The 18,994-nt window shown below is 38.5% G+C and overlaps 1 protein-coding gene across 1 annotated transcript in view; it reads left to right on the plus strand.

Annotated features, from left to right (window-relative positions):
- Positions 1–1,188: 1,188 nt before the first annotated feature.
- Positions 1,189–18,994, plus strand: part of LOC129280208 (probable ATP-dependent RNA helicase DDX60) — a 92,067-nt gene continuing 74,261 nt past the window's right edge. Inside the window, exons 1-11 of the mRNA XM_064111880.1 lie at positions 1,189–2,884; positions 3,989–4,104; positions 4,902–4,966; positions 6,965–7,118; positions 8,162–8,569; positions 9,256–9,345; positions 11,228–11,368; positions 14,131–14,280; positions 14,915–15,083; positions 15,481–15,654; positions 17,151–17,256. Of these exons, the coding sequence (XP_063967950.1) occupies positions 2,743–2,884; positions 3,989–4,104; positions 4,902–4,966; positions 6,965–7,118; positions 8,162–8,569; positions 9,256–9,345; positions 11,228–11,368; positions 14,131–14,280; positions 14,915–15,083; positions 15,481–15,654; positions 17,151–17,256 (1,715 nt within the window). The 5' untranslated portion in view covers positions 1,189–2,742. The remainder of the gene's footprint in view (positions 2,885–3,988; positions 4,105–4,901; positions 4,967–6,964; positions 7,119–8,161; positions 8,570–9,255; positions 9,346–11,227; positions 11,369–14,130; positions 14,281–14,914; positions 15,084–15,480; positions 15,655–17,150; positions 17,257–18,994) is intronic.

The following is an 18,994-nucleotide window of genomic DNA, read 5'->3' on the forward strand; positions in this document are numbered from 1 at the left end:
CCTGCATGTTATGCTGCAGTCGGGGGTTACATGGTAAGGTCAAAAGTCATTTTCAGGTCAACGTTAAAGTTTACATGCAAGACTCTTATGACACCTAACTCTGCAACCGTAAGTCGCTTTTCAACCAAACTTGGATGGTAGATGGACTTGGGGGACCTGCATGTGATGCTGCAGTCGGAGGTCATACGGTTAGGTCAAAGGTCATTTTTAGGTCAACGTTAAAGTTTACATGCAAGACTCTCTTATGACACCTAACTCTGCAACCGTAAGTAACTTTTCAACAAAACTTGGATGGTAGATGTACTTAGGCGACCTGCAATGGTCATTTTCAGGTCAACGTTAAGTTTACATGCAAGACTCTTATGACACTTATCTTCGCAACCATAAGTCAGTTTTCAACCAAACTTGGATGGTAGATGGACTTGGGGGACCTGCATGTTATGCTGCAGTCGGGGGTTACATGGTAAGGTCAAAATTCATTTTCAGGTCAACGTTAAAGTTTACATGCAAGACTCTTATGACACCTAACTCTGCAACCGTAAGTCGCTTTTAAACCATTTTTATTGAATCAACTTGGGGGACCTTCATGTTAGGCTGTAGTCGAAGGTCACATGGTATTAAAGGTCAAAGGTCATTTTCAGGTCAACGTTAAAGTTAACATGCAAGACTCTTATGACACATATCTTCGCAACCGTAAGTCACTTTTCAACCAAACTTGGATGGTAGATGGACTTGGGGGACCTGCATGTTATGCTGCCATCGGAGGTCACATGGTAAGGTCAAAGGTCATTTTCAGGTCAACATTAAAGTTTACATGCAAGACTCTCTTATGATACTTAACTCTGCAACCGTAAGTCGCTTTCCAACCAAACTTGGATGGTAGACGGACTTGGGGGACCTGCATGTTATGCTGCATTCGGAGGTCACATGATAAGGTCATAGGTCATTTTTAGGTCAACGTTAAAGTTTACATGCAAGACTCTCATATGACACCTAACTCCTTAACCGTAAGTCACTTTTCAACCAAACTTGGATGGTAGATGGACTTGGGGGACCTGCATGTGATGCTGCAGTCGGAGGTCACATGATAAGGTCATAGGTCATTTTTAGGTCAACGTTAAAGTTTACATGCAAGACTCTCTTATGACACCTAACTCTGCAACCGTAAGTAACTTTTCAACAAAACTTGGATGGTAGATGTACTTAGGCGACCTGCAATGGTCATTTTCAGGTCAACGTTAAGTTTACATGCAAGACTCTTATGACACTTATCTTCGCAACCGTAAGTCGCTTTCCAACCAAACTTGGATGGTAGACGGACTTGGGGGACCTGCATGTTATGCTGCATTCGGAGGTCACATGATAAGGTCATAGGTCATTTTTAGGTCAACGTTAAAGTTTACATGCAAGACTCTCTTATGACACCTAACTCCTTAACCGAAGTCACTTTTCAACCAAACTTGGAAGGTAGATGGACTTGGGGGACCTGCATGTGATGCTGCAGTCAGAGGTCACATGATTAGGTCAAAGGTCATTTTCAGGTCAATGTTAAAGTTTACATGCAAGACTCTCTTAATATGACAACTAACTCCGCAACCGTAAGTCACTTTTCAACAAAACTTGGATGGTAGATGGACTTTGGGGACCTGCATGTTATGCTGCAGTCGGAGGTCACATGGTAAGGTCAAAGGTCAACAATAAAGTTTACGTGCAAGGCTCTTATAACAAGTGTTATACCAACCCAGTCATTTCACAATGAAGTTTCCATACAATTATGTTACGTGCCCTCGCAAATCACGATATTTCTGGTTATTTTCATAAGTGGGCGAGACACAAAATCGCTTTTGCCTTGTTTTTTTTACATCCCATTGTGATGAAATTTTCAGTGATATGCTAGTTTGATTTTTCTATATTTAGGATCCCATAACACAAAGGTTGGTGATTGATCGTAAGTTTTATTTTCACGATGGATTGTACATTGTAGTCAATGCCCGGAGTCAATGGAATCAATCATTTGGCGCATTACAAATCACATATATTATTATTATTATTATTATCATAGAAAAATGTTCTACGATCATTGCTAAGTTTTGTGTTACGGGCCCCAGATCAACATTTTTCTGGGTGGACTTGACATTTAACAAACATTCAGTCGTCCCCCATTTCACACATGATCATTTTCAAGGTACATCTCAGACTTTATAACCCTGGGCCTGTATTCTATAACTCAAAGTTTATAATGGGTTGTGAGTAATATTTTAAAAAATTTATTAAATGCATTCAATCGATCATAATATCAGCCCCACATTCAGTCACAAAAGGCACCTTGTCCAAAGAGGGAACCTTTTTATTGTAGACAGAGCAATGGGTAGTGCTAAAGCCGCCATGAAAAGATGCATTGTGGCACTGACATTGACAAGGGTTCACCTTGTCATGTATGTCAGAACCGCGCATTGCCCGTAGAAATCTGGCATGAATCCTGCTAGCCTTTTGACAATGCCTCGCCACTTTTGTTCCTCGTCAAGTAGTGGCTGATATGACCCCCTAGCAGCCGATGGCTAGAATCCTGCAGGAGTATACACCAATCCTCAATTTTCATCATACATGAAGAGTTGAAGACAAATATGCATATAGCACCTGCAGAGCTCCAGATTCCTGCTATTGCAGCACAGGCTATATGACAAGTTACATATTTGTATTGCATACCCCTCTTGAGTTTTGTATCTTGTTTTTTTGTAGGGAATGGCTGAGGGCGGACAGACCCAACATCTGACTGGTGTTGCCAAGGATGATGGTGATACCGATGATGAGTTTGGTGATGAGGAGGAAGAAGGAGATGCCCCAATGGCACAGGACTCATCGGATGGGTCGGATGAAGAAATAGGTATAAAATGGTGGCAGCTACATTCATTCATTGCTTATTTCAGGGAGATTATTGTGCATTTTTATTGGGAATGCATTTGGATATGAATCACCAAGAGTAGAATAAGAATTATCACCAGCAGGCCTACGTTAGGTGATTCCACTGGAAATTACATCACGGTGTGTAACCATTCTGGATGTTTTTGGTGATAAAAGGTACTTGAAGTCTTTGTGTGTGAAATCCTGTAGGGGGAGGGTCATTCAGTTTTGAAGTGGGAGGGGTGATTGATTGCGTATACTGCTATGAGGAAGATCGAGCTGCCAATTTGAAAATTTAGAGGATACATGATCAAAGTATTTGCTTATGGTCCATGTCATGAGGCAGTAGATGACAATTAAAGAGAGGTCATTGTAAGGCTTAGTTATCGCATGGGTGCTGGATTGCGACAACTTCAGCTGCAGCAATGTGCCGCGCTTGACCCAGGTGAGATAAATGGGTTTTATGCCGGATTAATCTAGTTGAATGCACTGAACTCTTGAAGAGGCTGCTCGAGCTAGAGCCAGGTGACAACAATATTGCAACCCAGAATAGATTATAGCTCTGTAGGTGATGCTTTAAGTATGATGATGATTATTATTATTACTGTTGGGCTCCAAACAAGGGATATTTTATACCAATATACCGGGTTAAGAAAGTTTAGTCAAGATATCTTATCCGAGGTTGATTCGGCAATTACTTTGCCCCGATGGAAAATAGTAACCTTGCCGGACCAACGAAAGATGAATACTTTTACTCTACTTTTGAAAGAAAAACCCGGTGCGCTATGTCCCAGTGATGACATGGTTTTCAGTCGGACGCAAAATAGTAAAAAAAAACTATTCTACTCTGACCTCACAAACTATTTTCATCTCCGATGAATTTTTCTGGTGAAATTATGATTAGTCATGTGAAAGGCTCTCGACCAATCAAATGGCAATAAATTTTCAGTAAGGGATATATAGAGTATCAATATGATAATAAACAGGTCAAGTGACATGCACATAATGTATACTGAACTACTCCCCTCGCCCCTTTCAAGTATAGTAATTGGCAGAAATGATTGTTGATATTGTATAATCCATGTAGATTTGAGCGACCTTGAGTCGAGTGATGATGAGGGAAGTGACAATGATGAGGAGAATGATGATGAATCCCCAGATCAAGGAGATGCTGAAAAGGAAGGTGATGAAAAGAAGAAAAGGGTAAGATAATTCTATAATTGTTGCGCATTAAAGAAGGAAAAAAAAAACATTTGCTAAGTTTGGGAAACCTCCCTGAAGCTTAATGCAGAAATGAAAAAAATATTTTCTATTGAACGTGTTAAAAGAAAGTTATTACCTTGGCTTTGTATTAACATTCTTAATTTTCTTTAAAAAATAAGTACCCAGAACATTGGAAGCAATTTGAATTCAAGCATCGGATAGATCCTAGCAGCATAAAGTCCAAACTAAACAGTCCTATTAAATACATAGTATCTGTGGATGGCCTGTGGTGCACTAGTACGATGTGTTGGTATGCTTGTGTGAGCGCCAAGCACTGCTTTGTAGATAGCGAATTAGACAACTCTGTCACATTCAAATATACAGGACATATTTCCACATGGCCTGAAGACTATCAGGAATTATTCATGATCTGACACAAAAATATGATCAGTATAAAAACTACAAGTATAAAGATCTGATGGGGTGTCGTGGCCTTGTGGATTGCTTTCCAGACTTTGAAACAGGTTACTGGGTTCGATTCCTAGCCACAACAGATATTGATCCACATTGCGCTGCACTCAACCCAGGTGACTAGGTGGATGAGTACCTGGTAGGAATTTATTCCTTGAAACACAGTCCGTGTACATGTAACAGCTGCTCTTCTAAAGCCATAGCGACATGATACTTTTGAAAAAAAGTGCTACGCTTTATACAAGCAAGTATAATTATTATTATTACTATTACTATTATCATTATAACTGTATAATGCAGTTTTTTTTTCTTTTTCTTATGTCCAGGATTTGAAATTACTCCACTCTGTCTACAAGTTATGCAAAAGACTGTACATCTATGCACCCAGAATGTGAGTACCTTGAAAAAATACTATGTAGTAGATTAGAGATACACAGAATACATGTAAGTGAATGTACAGTTGAGGCCAAAAGTTTACATACACCCATGGAATTCAGTGAAATTTGTTCGCTTGCCAAACATTGTAAAATTTATTGTATCTTCAGAAATATGGATACTACCATGACGACTTTGGTATCAGATGAAAGAACGTATTAAGCTCTTTCTCATGATTGGGATGCCGTTTGGATTAAAGTGTATTTCAGGTGGAAATTTTCTTTGAAGAAAACAAAGAAATATTTGTGCCAAATGTATTCTATTGTTTGTTATTATATTTTCAAACATCGTTTCATAGAAATATACTGTATGAATGCAAAATCTATGATTTATATCACAGTTTCTATCATAATATTTCACCACTGAACAAAAAAGTATAATCAGAAATGTCTTAAGAAGTAACTAGCACAAATATGAATTATTTTTGTCAAGTTTTTATTTCTCATTTGTCTAAAATATAAAGATTTTTGGGGAAATATTACACCTAAATATTTTTCAGCTCCTGATAACAAAGCAATGTGATGAAGGGGTATGACATACTCATTTGTTTGATATCAAATTTGTCATGATAGCACAAATATTGTATAAGATACATTAAATTTTATGATGTTTTGGCAAGTGTAAACTTTTCTTTTAATTTCCTGTGTGTATGTAAACTTCTGGCTGCAACTGTATATAGTTCAAAGTCAAAGTACTTTAATGAACATGTTAAGGTTCTGCTACATACACCTGCATGTGCTTAAAGCTTGACTGACATGCCATTTGTATCACTTAATTTTATGCAAAACAATAACAACTAACACAAAATGAAGAGAAGAAAAGGAATAAGGGATAAAAAAGGAGAACAAAATATTGAGAGGCTGTCCTCTTCATATGTACGGAAAAAAGTTAATTGAACAAAGGTCAATTCCTAACTTGTCAATTACAAAGAAAAGGACAAAATAGGTCTTTCTGTGTTACATGTATATGTACGTTCAAGATTCAGCAATTCTGAAAGGAGATTTGTTTGTGTTACATGTATGACTTCATTTTATCTGCTTCCATGAAACTCTAAGGCAAAGGCGTGATAATTATTTTTTCTGTCATTTAAAGGAGAAACCTTTGGAACGAGATACAGTGTAGCTTGTGTGAAAACAGAAAAATAAAAGAAACAGATCAACGAAAGTTTGAGAAAAATCGGACAAATAATGAGAAAGTTATGAGCATTTGAATATTGCGATCACTAATGCTATGGAGATCCTCAAATTGGCAATGCAACAAAGATGTGTGATGTCACTTGTGAACAACTCTTCCCATTACTTTAGTATATATTTCACTTGAATTGCCTATTTTATCACATCTATCAGTAGATCATGTGTTCTTTCTTTAGGAGGGCATGTAATACAGATTTTTAAAGAATACATCATGGATAAAGAGTTTGTATCACCATAAGAAAAAGCAAAAAGAGATATTTGAGGATATTTTATAGTCCATCAAAGGGAAAGTTGTTCACATGTGACATCACACATCCTTGTCGCAATGCCAATGGGAGGATCTCCATAGCATTAGTGATTGCAATAAAGCAATATTCAAATGCTCATAACTTTCTCATTATTTGACCGATTTTTCTCAAACTTTCTTTGTTTTTATTCTATGATTTTTCTGTTTCGACACAAGCCTACTTGTTCCAAATGTTTCATTCCCCTTTAAATATCGTAGCATCTCTGTAATTTTGGGAGCAGGTACGGTCCCAGGTATTTGTAAAGCAGTTTTGTAATTGGATTATAGAACATGTGCCCATCTTTGCCCCCCTCCCACTTCCTCCCAATGTCAGTTTTTCAACAAAATCTCAAGTCCCCTGCATGAGCAAGGACTTGCCCCCTATTTCCCACCCCTGCACTGCCCCTCCGAAACATTATTTTGACACTGTATGACTCTTCGCTAAATTGTTGTTCTCAATATATTTTCTATACAGAAATCTGAACCTTATGCATGACTTTACCGAGTCAGATTTGTTTGTAATAGACGGTGATTCTATTCTAGCCGACATCTTTGCTCAACCTGGGTTAGACTTCTCACATGGTGGACAACTGCTTCACTTGGTCTATCTTGTGGAATTCTTCCTGCAGGTTAGTTACATAAAAGGGGTACTCCAGGCTGAAAATGATTATATCTAAACGAATTGGGTAAACTTCCACTTGAATTCTAATAATGATTTGTGAAAACAGCTATAAGCACATCATCATGAATATCAGATGGGCTGATGATGTCATGTCCCCACTTTCCTTTTTTAAATTTTTATTATGTACATGGAGTCATACATGTACATGTATTTTTTTTCATATTTTGAAACATTTGTGTATTATATGTCCCATTTATGATAAAATAAGTTGAAGCAATGAATATCTGATGCATTAAAACAGTTGTATATCCTATATTTTGAATTCTTGAAGGATAAAATTTGAATAAACATATTTTCATATAATAATAATAAGAAAGAAGTGGGGATATGACATCATCAGTTTGCTTTATATCGAATATTTATAAACACTTGCATATCACTGTTTCACTGTAATAATGCAAATATTAAAAAAATCATAACTTTGTTAATCCTTTTTTGATTTTGATTAAATTTTAATGCTATGTTTTTTGTTTTTGTTTTCTATATATATTAATCATTATTTTCAGACTGAGGTACCCATTTAAAGGAGCAATAAAGTTGAATTTACGATCTATCTAGTTGGGGTATCCCCTCCCTCTCTTTTTTGTAGATATGTGGTATACATGTATGTCAGATATTCATCCTGCCTCAATTTTCGAGTTGTTGATTATTTATATATTATATGCCTTGCCTTATTTTTGCATTTTGTACCTATTATTTTGAATCGTTCCAATTTTATGAATATGTAATTATATTGATTTATTTCAATAAAATATAATATAAACCTGAAATGGAAGTAAGAAATATTTTAAAGATATGTCTATAAATCATTCATGTGTCAGATGAAGATCCAAATTAAACTTTGTATGATTCAAAATGACCCCAAATCAGTGATTATACATGTAGCGATATTTTTCACTCTGAAATAAAGCTGTGCCATGCTTTCATTTTAGTCCTTTCGGAAAGCCCAATGGCATAAGCTAATTTTTGAACTTTTCTTTGATTCTACAGGATTTCCAGGAGCGTGAGGGTCAATTCCATGTCATTTTCTTCTCAGAAGCCGAGACTCTGTGGCACAGTCATCCACTTGAACTACTTACTCGACGTAGCATCATACAACACCTTAAATATAATACAAGGTGCACTGTGATAACCCAAATACCCAACCCTTACAGCAAAGAGTGGAGTGAATACATCAGCCGTCATCATCCAGCGTTTGTCATGCTTAGTGACGGTGAGTCGGTCGCAACCCACAGGATGCGCCAGCTCTTGATACGTTCTCTAATGCTGTCAGCAGTCAGGAACGGCGTGGATTGTGCTTTGTCCTCTAATCTGAGCCGGTCACTGAGAAGCATTGATACATTCTACGTTGAGGCAAGGAAAGTGCACCCTGGTTTCAAGAGTCTAGTTATCTGCAAGGTAAGAAGAAAATTTTAGTCCAGGTTAGGAAGAATATTTTTTTTTTTTATGGGGCTATTTTTTGCCACACTGGGGCAATTGCTGAATTTTTGGGGCGTTTCCTTTCATTATGAGGGCTACCCTTTTGATAGATGAGCTATTTTATTGGAAAAAAAGAATATCTCATTCTGTATGTAAAATATGGCCTACTAATTAAATATTGTTTGTAGCAGATATTTGGGCTACTTTATAAAAGATTGTCACCCCAAAGCATTCAAAATCACAAATTCTTAAGGGTCAATATTGTTGATCATATTAGGGCAAAATAGTCTGCCCCCTTTTATGTTTTCCTGCTGCTTAACTTCATTTAGAAATCATGCTGTAGGAATTCCAAGAAAAATATCAATTTTTACACAATAATTCTCCAAGAACATTTATAATGAGGTGTTTTGGCTCAGTGGATAACTATTTAGGATAAAGATCTAAATATCTTTAGGATAAGTACATGAATATTTAGAGTATATTTCTCTGTGTGGTTTGTTGAAAATTGTAGGTACCGATATTGCATTTTCAAAAAGCAGCGAGCTTCAATTTGCTGCTTTTTCCAGAAGTCAAAGTCTTTCACAATGAATACCAATATGGTTTTGGATTCACTTTATTTTGTTTTGCAATACACCACGCCCATCTTTACCTTTACATTTTTTCAGAATGATGATATTGCCATTGCCTATAGACGAGCAACTCAGCGTTTGAAGAGGAAAAATGCCCAGGGCTACATTGACACAGAATTGTCCATGGTGAGTTGCATTGCAAGTTTACAATATTATTCAAACTGAACTAGGCTGGGGGGGGGGGGGAGCGGGCGGCCGGGTGTGAGGGCTCGGAATAGATCCAAGCCGCCCCAAACGATTTGCAACATTTCGTTTATTTTTCTTTCAATTCTCGCACAACTCTCAAGACCATATTTGCGATACTTATTGAGAATGTGAATCACAACACGAACATGGTTTGTAATGCATTACCTCATTTATGACAAAGCAGTCTGGAGTGCTCGCCCTCCAAACATGGTCTGACGATGACATGACATATGCTCCGGTGACATTTGCTCTGGTAAATAGGGCATAAGGTTAGAATTATGTAACTTCTGAAGGTTTCCATGGCGAAGAAGAATAGTGTAGTAGGTTTCACGGTACACCATGTATCTTTCTTGGTCAAGTGTTGGTCCTGAAAAGGACCACCCAATCTCGACGTTTCGACAAGTGTGTTCTTGTCGTCCTCAGGAGAATGAGTAAAGTTTGTAAAAGCAGGCCTTATATACTCTGTCGAAGTGCCATATGCACAGCACCTCGCAGGGTACATGTCTCTGATTGGCTAGATAAGTCACATGACATCCACATATGCGGACGTGGGTGACAACACACAAAATTGGGCGTGCAAAACCAGCGACGACTGGAAATGCCGTCAGTTATCATTCCCGCTAGGATTAGCATGAATGACAAAAGCCACCACTTCCGCCCGTACACTGCAGTGCTCACACGTGTGTGGAACGTTCAAATCTCCAACGCTTCTCTGACTGTCCGCTGGTGCCAGTAGGGGACACGGGTGACCAGTCTACTTTCATCCCAGAGGATCCGGTGATCATGCGTATGAGCATGATCGATGATTGCAGACTTGTCCCTCTCGTCTCTCCTACCTGGTACCATGGGCCTTGTGTTCCTTAATCCGAGTGTTAAAGGAACGACCCCTCTCTCCGATGTAAACCTTACCGCATTCAGTAAACTCCAGGGAGGTCCTTGGAGTTGCGCTTGTCCTTATGGGTAGTGAGGGCAGATTGAAGCTTATTTGCTTATTGAAGCTTATACGCATGATCACCGGATCCTCTGGGATGAAAGTAGACTGGTCACCCGTGTCCCCTACTGGCATCGGCGGAGAGTCAGAGAAGCGTTGGAGATTGAGGAACATAACACTGTTCCTCAAGCAATCTCTGGCTTACCGTTCTAGACAAAGAGACTAATTTGCCTAATTAGCCTACCGGAACGTTCCACACACGTGTGAGCACTGCCGTGTACGGGCGGAAGTGGTGGCTTTTGTCATTGATGCTAATCCTAGCGGGATTGATAACTGACTGCATTTCCGGTCGTCGCTGGTTTTGCGTGCCCAATTTTGTGTGTTGTCACCCACGTCCGCATATGTGGATGTCATGTGACTTATCTAGCCAATCAGAGACATGTACCCTGCGAGGTGCCGTGCATACGGCACTTCGACAGAGTATATAAGGCCTGCTTTTACAAACTTTGCTCATTCTCCTGAGGACGACAAGAACACACTTGTCGAAACGTCGAGATTGGGTGGTCCTTTTCAGGACCAACACTTGCCCAAGAAAGATACACTGTACATGGTGTACCGTGAAACCTACTACACTAAGGTTAGAATTAGGATTGTAATAGAGTCTTTGGTTCATAATAATGTAAAGATTAGGATTAGGGATTATTTAGTTTTGGAGGTTGGGCTTTAGGTTAATAACGTGCAGATTTTTTCATATTGTCGCTGGAGCAAATGGCATGGAATCGATCTGACAGATGGGAAGATACATTATAAACATGTATTGCATGAAACTTGGAATCAAAGTTTGATTTTCTTGTCACACTTAAATCTTTGTGAAACTTGTCCTTTTTACAGCTATGCAAGCAGCTGCTTTCTAGTGTTGAGAACAACAAAGGAGATCCAAACTTGATGTCTACTAGTCGTGACCTCATTGTGGTCATGGCTTGTGCGGAGATCATCAAGGGAACATCAGACAAAGAACATGAAAGCACTGACGTGAGATTCTATTTTGTATTACTTTGTTTTTGTTTTCATTTGGTTAATATTCTACCTTGATGGATGCACCAAGATTATAACTGTTATATTTGTAAAATAGATGATTTTTATTGATTTGATTCAGAAGTCTGTTTGTGCAAATTTCAACAGGAAAAGTTTATTTAAAATTCAATGATGATTATCAATTTCGGAAAATGTAGTGGCGGCCTGAATCAGGGAGTAGTCAATTGGACCCCTGGCTTGAAATGTTTGGCTGGTTTTGATCAAAATTTGATTTTGCATTTTGTTCAGTTATCCTCATGTGAAGAATTTTTCAACAATCTCAGCAATGAGATTGCTCTTATTCTTTTGCTATCAAACCGCACAAGTGTTGCTATTGATCTTTGTATTCGCTGAGTTTTATACTGTAGTATTGTATACAAAAGAGTGTAATTGGAAATGTATTTTGCAATGAAGTTCACTTCAACTCGTGTAGGATTTTGAACCCATGGACCTCTCGATTATACATGCCCATTGCACCCATGCCTTACTTTAGCACAAAAAAACTTTTTTTATTGCAGTAAATGATACATCATGGTTATCCAAGCGTAAACACCTTATGGAATCTAAATTAGTTGGGAGACGATACCGTTTCAGGACATATGCATGTATAGTTAAATATATAAGTAATTGTATCCCCGAACAGAGTTCGGAGGATACTATGGATTTGGCCTAGTCACACCAGTCCACCACAGAGATTTCCTTGTGAGCGCTCTACCAGCTGCATTTCTTCTCCGATCATCTTTGAATGTAGCATGAAGGTCCATTAAGGCCACGGCACACCTTACGACTGGGTGAGGGGAGATGTGATGTCACAGCTCTTGTTAGCTTGAGAGTCGCAGACCGGTCAGAGACAGTCGCAAGGAAAATCGTAAGGATTTGACATGTCGAATCCAATGACTGAATCGCAAGCTCAATCCAACTTCCAGCCTATCAGACAGCAAGTTGCACGACGCGTATAATGATAAACAACACGCATATGCAGTAGTAAGTGCATTTTCTCAGTTGCTATGGCAAAAAGCAAAAAGCGCATGCGTGAGTCGCAGACAGCATGGTAGTCGGATAGCAAGGTGTGCGGTGTCGAGACTTATGACTACCTTGCGATTCATCTCTACTCACTCAGTCGCAAGCCAGTCGCAGACCAGTTGGGTCGTAAGGTGTGCGGTGGCCTTTATGGTAAATCAAAGCCGACTATTGATTTTGGTGTATGCGGAGACATCGTTGCCACGGTAACAAGAGTTTTTGTGGAATAGCAGAGATGTCCTTGTGAGCGCTCTACTAGCTGCATTTCTTCTCCGATCATCTTCAAATGTGGCATGAAGGTCCATTATGGTAAAGCAAAGCCACCTATTGATTTTGGTGTGGGGGAGACATTGTTGCCATGGTACCAAGAGTTTTTGAGGAAATAGCAGAGATGTCCTTGTGAGCGCTCTACCAGCTACATTACTTCTCCGATCATCTTCAAATGTGGCATGAAGGTTCATTATGGTAAAGCAAAGCCGCTTATTGATTTTGGTGTTGGCGGAGACATCGTTGCCATGGTAACCATATTTTGGAAAATTTGGTAAAACCTGTAACTTCTGCTATTTTTCCAGTTTGTCATAACACACAGAGGCAATATTAGAAGGTGAAGCGAAGATGCCTATCATTTTGGTGGCACAGAGAAGCAATATTAGAAGGTGAAGCGAAGATGCCTATCATTTTGGTGGGAGGTCTTAGGGTTAGGTTTACAACATATATCCAGATTACTCTATAATTGTATTCCCCAACAGGTGATACTGGACAATACTTGAGGTTATACAGAGTCACGCTGCTACGTCATATTATCGTCATCAAATTTGGTACCCACAGGCAAAATGTGGGCAGGGTCATTGTCGCCATGATAATTGTATTTATTTGTCAAATTTCTGTGTGAGCTCTATATACCGCAATGATGGATGACGCGGTGGGTTCGGGGGATATATGTGCTCGGCCGCGCGACCCGCCGAGCATCTCTAGTTCAATAGGTGATTTCTAGTACGGTGTTGAAATCTGGTGTTGGTGTTGTGACAACACCAATACCAGCCACAACACCGTACTTGAAATCAGGCTGGTGTTGGAATTGACCTCGGAAAATATGACGTATTTACGGCTGTTTGTGTTGAAAGCTGGTGTTGAATGTTGTCTGCTGAACCCAGCACTGCGGCTGGTGTTGACGATCTACGTGCAATTTCCCCATTCACCAACACCATCCCCCAGGGATTGGGAAAATCATGATTTCAAGTTCGGTGTTGGTGTTGGCAATCTCAAGCTCGTGAACAGGCGGCAAACACGATGAAATATATCAGTTAAGATAAGTACAAATTATGTGAACTTTATATATTTTTTTTGATGAAGAATAATGTTCACTCTTTTGAATTCTTGAATTGATTAAAGCATTGGTAATCTGTACGATGAGAATTTAATGCATTTCTTTCCGATTTCATTTTCGTCGTCCAGACTTCTAGCGTGAAGTTGAGATGATTCAGCAGCGCAACGCAGAGGCGTGATGTCATGTGCTATTGATAATGCAATCGGTATCGTTCCTCTGAACCCAGCTCGATGTTGGAGCTTGGTTCAGCTGCCTTTTTACGCTCTCAACACCAACACCGAACTTGAAATCCCCCAATGTGTTCCTGAATTTTGAAATGTAAGGGTTTTTTTTTGTCTCACTGGGTACAACTGCTTTTATTTCTCACATGTAGAAAACCTTTTTGGAAGGTGTTGCTCAAGCTTTTCTTTTACATGTGGTCTTATTGCAATACCTCCCTCTTGAGGCCAGAGCTCAAAATGCACCAGATGACAATCTGATTTCACCAAGCATGACAGGACTCATGAAAGATTTCCTTCAGAAGGTTTGTCCAAATTATTGTTAATGGGTAGCCAAAACATAGCTTCTTAAAACATAAAGAATTTGATTTTTATTTGATATGAAAAGATATAGTATAAATAAAGCATGTAATAAAATATTGCATATGTATATGTGTATCATAATATGTATGACCAAAGAGGGATAACAAGTTTTATCTTTTTACGTGAACATGCACTGGATTGGGTTAAATGGTCTTTATTGACTACAGTTATTGAGTTAACTTTATTTGACCCTGACAGTCAAGAGAGTACATTGTCTATAGTCTAGTGTTCATACGTTTATTGATGTTGTATTGCGTTGTGCCAATTTGATGTACTTGTAATTCTGTAGATTTAAAGATGTGAAATAGATTTAAACAAACTCTCGGGAAATGACTCAGTCTCATCAAATGTATAGTGCCAAAAAATTAGTGATTGCGTGATGTCATTGTTTCCCTGATTTGCAAAGCCCCCATGTGTTCCATATCAATGTTTTGTGAAAAGAAGCAACACCTTTAATAATTAAAACCAAAATTTTCATCCGAATTTGATGACAAATTCAGCGTTTGATTGTTTCTTTATTATTTATTTAAGGGGAAAATTTTTTAGACCTTCCGTGTATAAATGTTTTTCATGTAGATGCATTATGCCATGGCCCGATTGGTGGCTTCATATGGCAAGCTACGAGAAGAACTTGCCGAACTGAAGGGGATCAAGGAAACCGAGAGTCTAGCAGACCTGATAGATGGCAGACTTCTCTATGTTATCCTGTACCAGCTTCAGAAGTACTCTGAAAACGCCATCAAAGGTAGAATTTCATAGACTTAGTGGCCTTTGGAAGAAAATATTAGCAATCAATGGCAAATTTGAGATGCAAATTTACAAGTGGTAGATCAAGAATTAAAAGCAAATCATTTAATACTTGTTGATACAAATTTGCAATGAAATGCATGATATTCATTTGATTTTAGGACCTAAACTTGACTTACGATCAATTGCAAGTTACATGCAACACCCCTTTTGGTCTGCAGTGTGATCAATTAAGAATAAAACAATGTACTGTATCATACATTCTTTATCGCATTAACAAATCAACGTAGATCCTATCTTTCATATTATTATACTTTTAGTTACTTTTCCGCGCCTGATGTTCTTTCAAAATTCAAATCAATTTAGATCCTGTCTTTCTGAATTATTACTTTCAGTTACTTTTCCGCCTGATGTTCTTGCAAAGTTCAAGTATTTATGGACGTTAACCTGCTCCCTAGCAGGGTCAACTGAAACAGATGGCGCAAGTCTTGCTGGAGGATTATGCTCGGAAGACTGTATTCTCCTGACTTCACCGGTTAATATCTTTCAAAGCACATCAAAGGAACTTGGTAATGTTGTCTAACCCTTATTAAACTGGGGGGTCAATTTGACCCCCCTTGAAAAATTTCGTCACTACGCTGTCGCGCCAAATTTTTTTACCGCACCGCTTGCTGACTTTTTACTTTCAAGTCTTGCGCATCTTTTGAGACCAAATTTGCGACGCCCGGGTACATGGTTCTGAAATTACGCAACATTTTGTAAGTGCATGTCAGACCCGAAATTGCTCAAAAACGTAATTCCGTGTACAAAGTCAATGCAAATTGTGTTTTTCAACCAAAAATTATTTTCACTTTTGTTAGTTTTAATGATTTATTTTATGCTATTTATGATCGCAAAAGGGTCCCTGACAAAGTTCATCGGAAAAAATATTAAAAAACAAAGGTTTGAAAAAACAAAGAAATACATAAGAATTTAAAAAACAATAAAATACATGAGAAATTAATCATATTTTTGCAATTTTTTGGTAGATATTTGTTTGAAATGTAATAAATTAGCATTCTTCTAGCTATATAAGTTGAGTTAAAGGCAAAAACATACACAAAAATGCAAATTTAGGGCAAATTTCATACGCTTATTTGCATAATTAATTAATAAAGAAATATAAACAATTGATATTTTGAAATTTTTTCTATACCGTCTTGTAGTTTACATCCGGCTCTACGCGTGTGCAAATTTTCGCGGCGATCGCGCAATCAGCGGCTGACATCTGAGGGGGGGTCGTGACCCCCCAGTATATACTGGTCCGAAATAGCCCAGTTAAGATAGGGTTAAGCTGAAAAAAAGTTTTGTCTTTTTAAGGATGTCACATACATGTACATGTATATCATAAAAGATACTTTGAATTCTCACTCTCATCTTTCTTTTTCTTGCCTTTTATTTTAATCTTGGTGAGTCCACCATCCAGTAGTCCTTATCAGGTGGATGTTTCATAAAGCTGTTCGTAAGATACGAATGACTTTACGCATGACTGGTGATCCTTTCTTGTGCTTTTGTGATATCCCTATGTAATTGATTTATGACTTTAATAAAAACATGTTCCAGTCGTGTGTAACTTTACGAACAGCTTTATGAAACACCCACCTGGAGTAAAACCACTTAGGGAACCCTGAAACCCTTTCCACGTTATCTATGCCACCATTATAAATCACAGAGTTCACCTGCTCTGGTTCAGTTGGAAATAAATCGTTGTCAGCTACATGTGCCAAATTCATTTTTATGATATTTACAAAGAAAATCATGAGAAACTCAATCCAGTTTCAAGTAGACTTGTCTGAATGACAAATTCTAAATTTCTAAAACAAGTTTGTCAATCAGTTTGAATGATTTCAGTAACTTGTTATTATAAAAAGTTTTTATGAAACGGGTCCTTGGTCCAATGCAAATGATTGATCTCCCAGTGCCCTGACATTAACAAATGAATATAATTTCATCCCTGCCTTACTTCATACATGCTAAGAAGTGTTTTGTCACTACTTTACAAGCTCATAATTATTTTTGATTGCAGAGAGTGATGATAACTCGACCAACAACAAGAAGGGTCTCGTTGCAGTCTCATCCCAGATAATCACAGATTATGCAGGAGATCTCCTCAAAGAACTGCAATGTAAAAAGTAAGCAAGAATATGCTCTTCAAGTTGCATGGGCCTATTAAAAACGGGAAGGCAACAGATATTTATTTGACCCAACCCATTCTCATTTTTGTCTCGCCCACCAGAGGTGAAGGCGAGACTTAGGGATCCAAATGTCGTCCGTCCGTCACAAACCTAATGACATAACTCCACAACCGTAAGTCGCTTTTCAACCAAACTTGGATGGTAGATGGACTTGGGGGACCTGCATGTTATGCTGCAGTCGGAGGTCACATGGTAAGGTCAAAGGTCATTTTCAGGTCAACGTTAAAGTTTACATGCAGGTCAACTTAAAGTTGTTATACTGCAGTCGGAGGTCATATGGTAAGGTCAAAGGTCATTTTCAGGTCAACGTTAAAGTTTACATGCAAGACTCTCTTATGACACCTAACTCCGCAACCGTAAGTCACTTTTCAACCAAACTTGGATGGAAGATGGACTTGGGGGACCTGCATGTTATGCTGCAGTGGGAGGTCACATGATAAGGTCAAAGGTCATTTTTAGGTCAACATTAACCCTAAAATGGCCGGGGGGGGGGTTGAATCAACCCCCCCCTCAACATTTTCTGCGATCATTCCGCCGCGCGAAATTTTTTGACCGTGCCACTCGCAGAGTTTATACTTTTAAGTCTCGCGCATCTTTTGAGATCAAATTTACGATGCCCGGGTACGCGGTTCCAAAATTACGCAACATTTTGTAAGTGCATGTCAGACCAAAAATTGTTCCAAAACGTGATTTTGTGTACAAAGTCAATGCAAATTGAGTTTTCTCATCTTATTCATAAAGATATGATTATTTTTACTTTAAACAGCTGAAAGCAATTGATTTTAGCATAATTATGCTTCAAAAAGGTTGTGCAATAAATCTGGTGAAAAAAACAAAGAAAAACAAAAGGTTGAAAAACAAAGAAATACATAAGAAATTCATAAAACAATAAAATACATAAGAAATTGATTTCCAAACCGAAGTTTTTTTCATTTTCCATTGTTAAGAATGCTACAAAGAATATTTTTACCAAAAATTAGCATTCTAGGAGCTTTATTTAGTGAATTAGAGCACAATGTATGATTTATGCATAAATTAGCATAATTAATTCATATAAAATAAAATCTCATTATTTTGGAAAATTTTACCATACAGCCTTGTAGATTACATCGCACACTACCAGCGTGCAAATTTTTGCGGCGCTTGCGCGATCGGCGGCCGAGATCTCAGGGGGGGGGTTGAATCAACCCCCCCCCAGCCACAGAACAGCCAAAAAAGCCCGGCCTAGTTAGGGTTAAAGTTTACATGCAAGACTCATATGACACCTAACTCCGCAACCGTAAGTCACTTTTCAACCAAACATGGATGGTAGATGGACTTGGGGGACCTGCATGTGATGCTGCAGTCGGAGGTCACATGGTTAGGTCAAAGGTCATTTTCAGGTCATCATTAAAGTTTACGTGCAAGGCTCTTATGACAAGTGTTATTCCATCCCAGTCATTTCACAATAAGGTTTCCATACAATTCTGTTGCGTGCCCTCGCAAATAACGATATTTCTGGTTATTTTCATAAGTGGGCGAGCTTTTGCCTTGTTTTTATTTTGATATGGCTGATTGACAAAATATATGAATATGATTGTCCATCTCACACTGATTCTTCATGACTTTGTGGTATTAACCCTAACAAGGCTAGGCTTTTTTGGCTGTTCTGTGGCCGGGGGGGGGCGGTTGATTC

Source organism: Lytechinus pictus, chromosome 17, assembly GCF_037042905.1.
Source record: "Lytechinus pictus isolate F3 Inbred chromosome 17, Lp3.0, whole genome shotgun sequence".
NCBI classification, from domain to species: domain Eukaryota; kingdom Metazoa; phylum Echinodermata; class Echinoidea; order Temnopleuroida; family Toxopneustidae; genus Lytechinus; species Lytechinus pictus.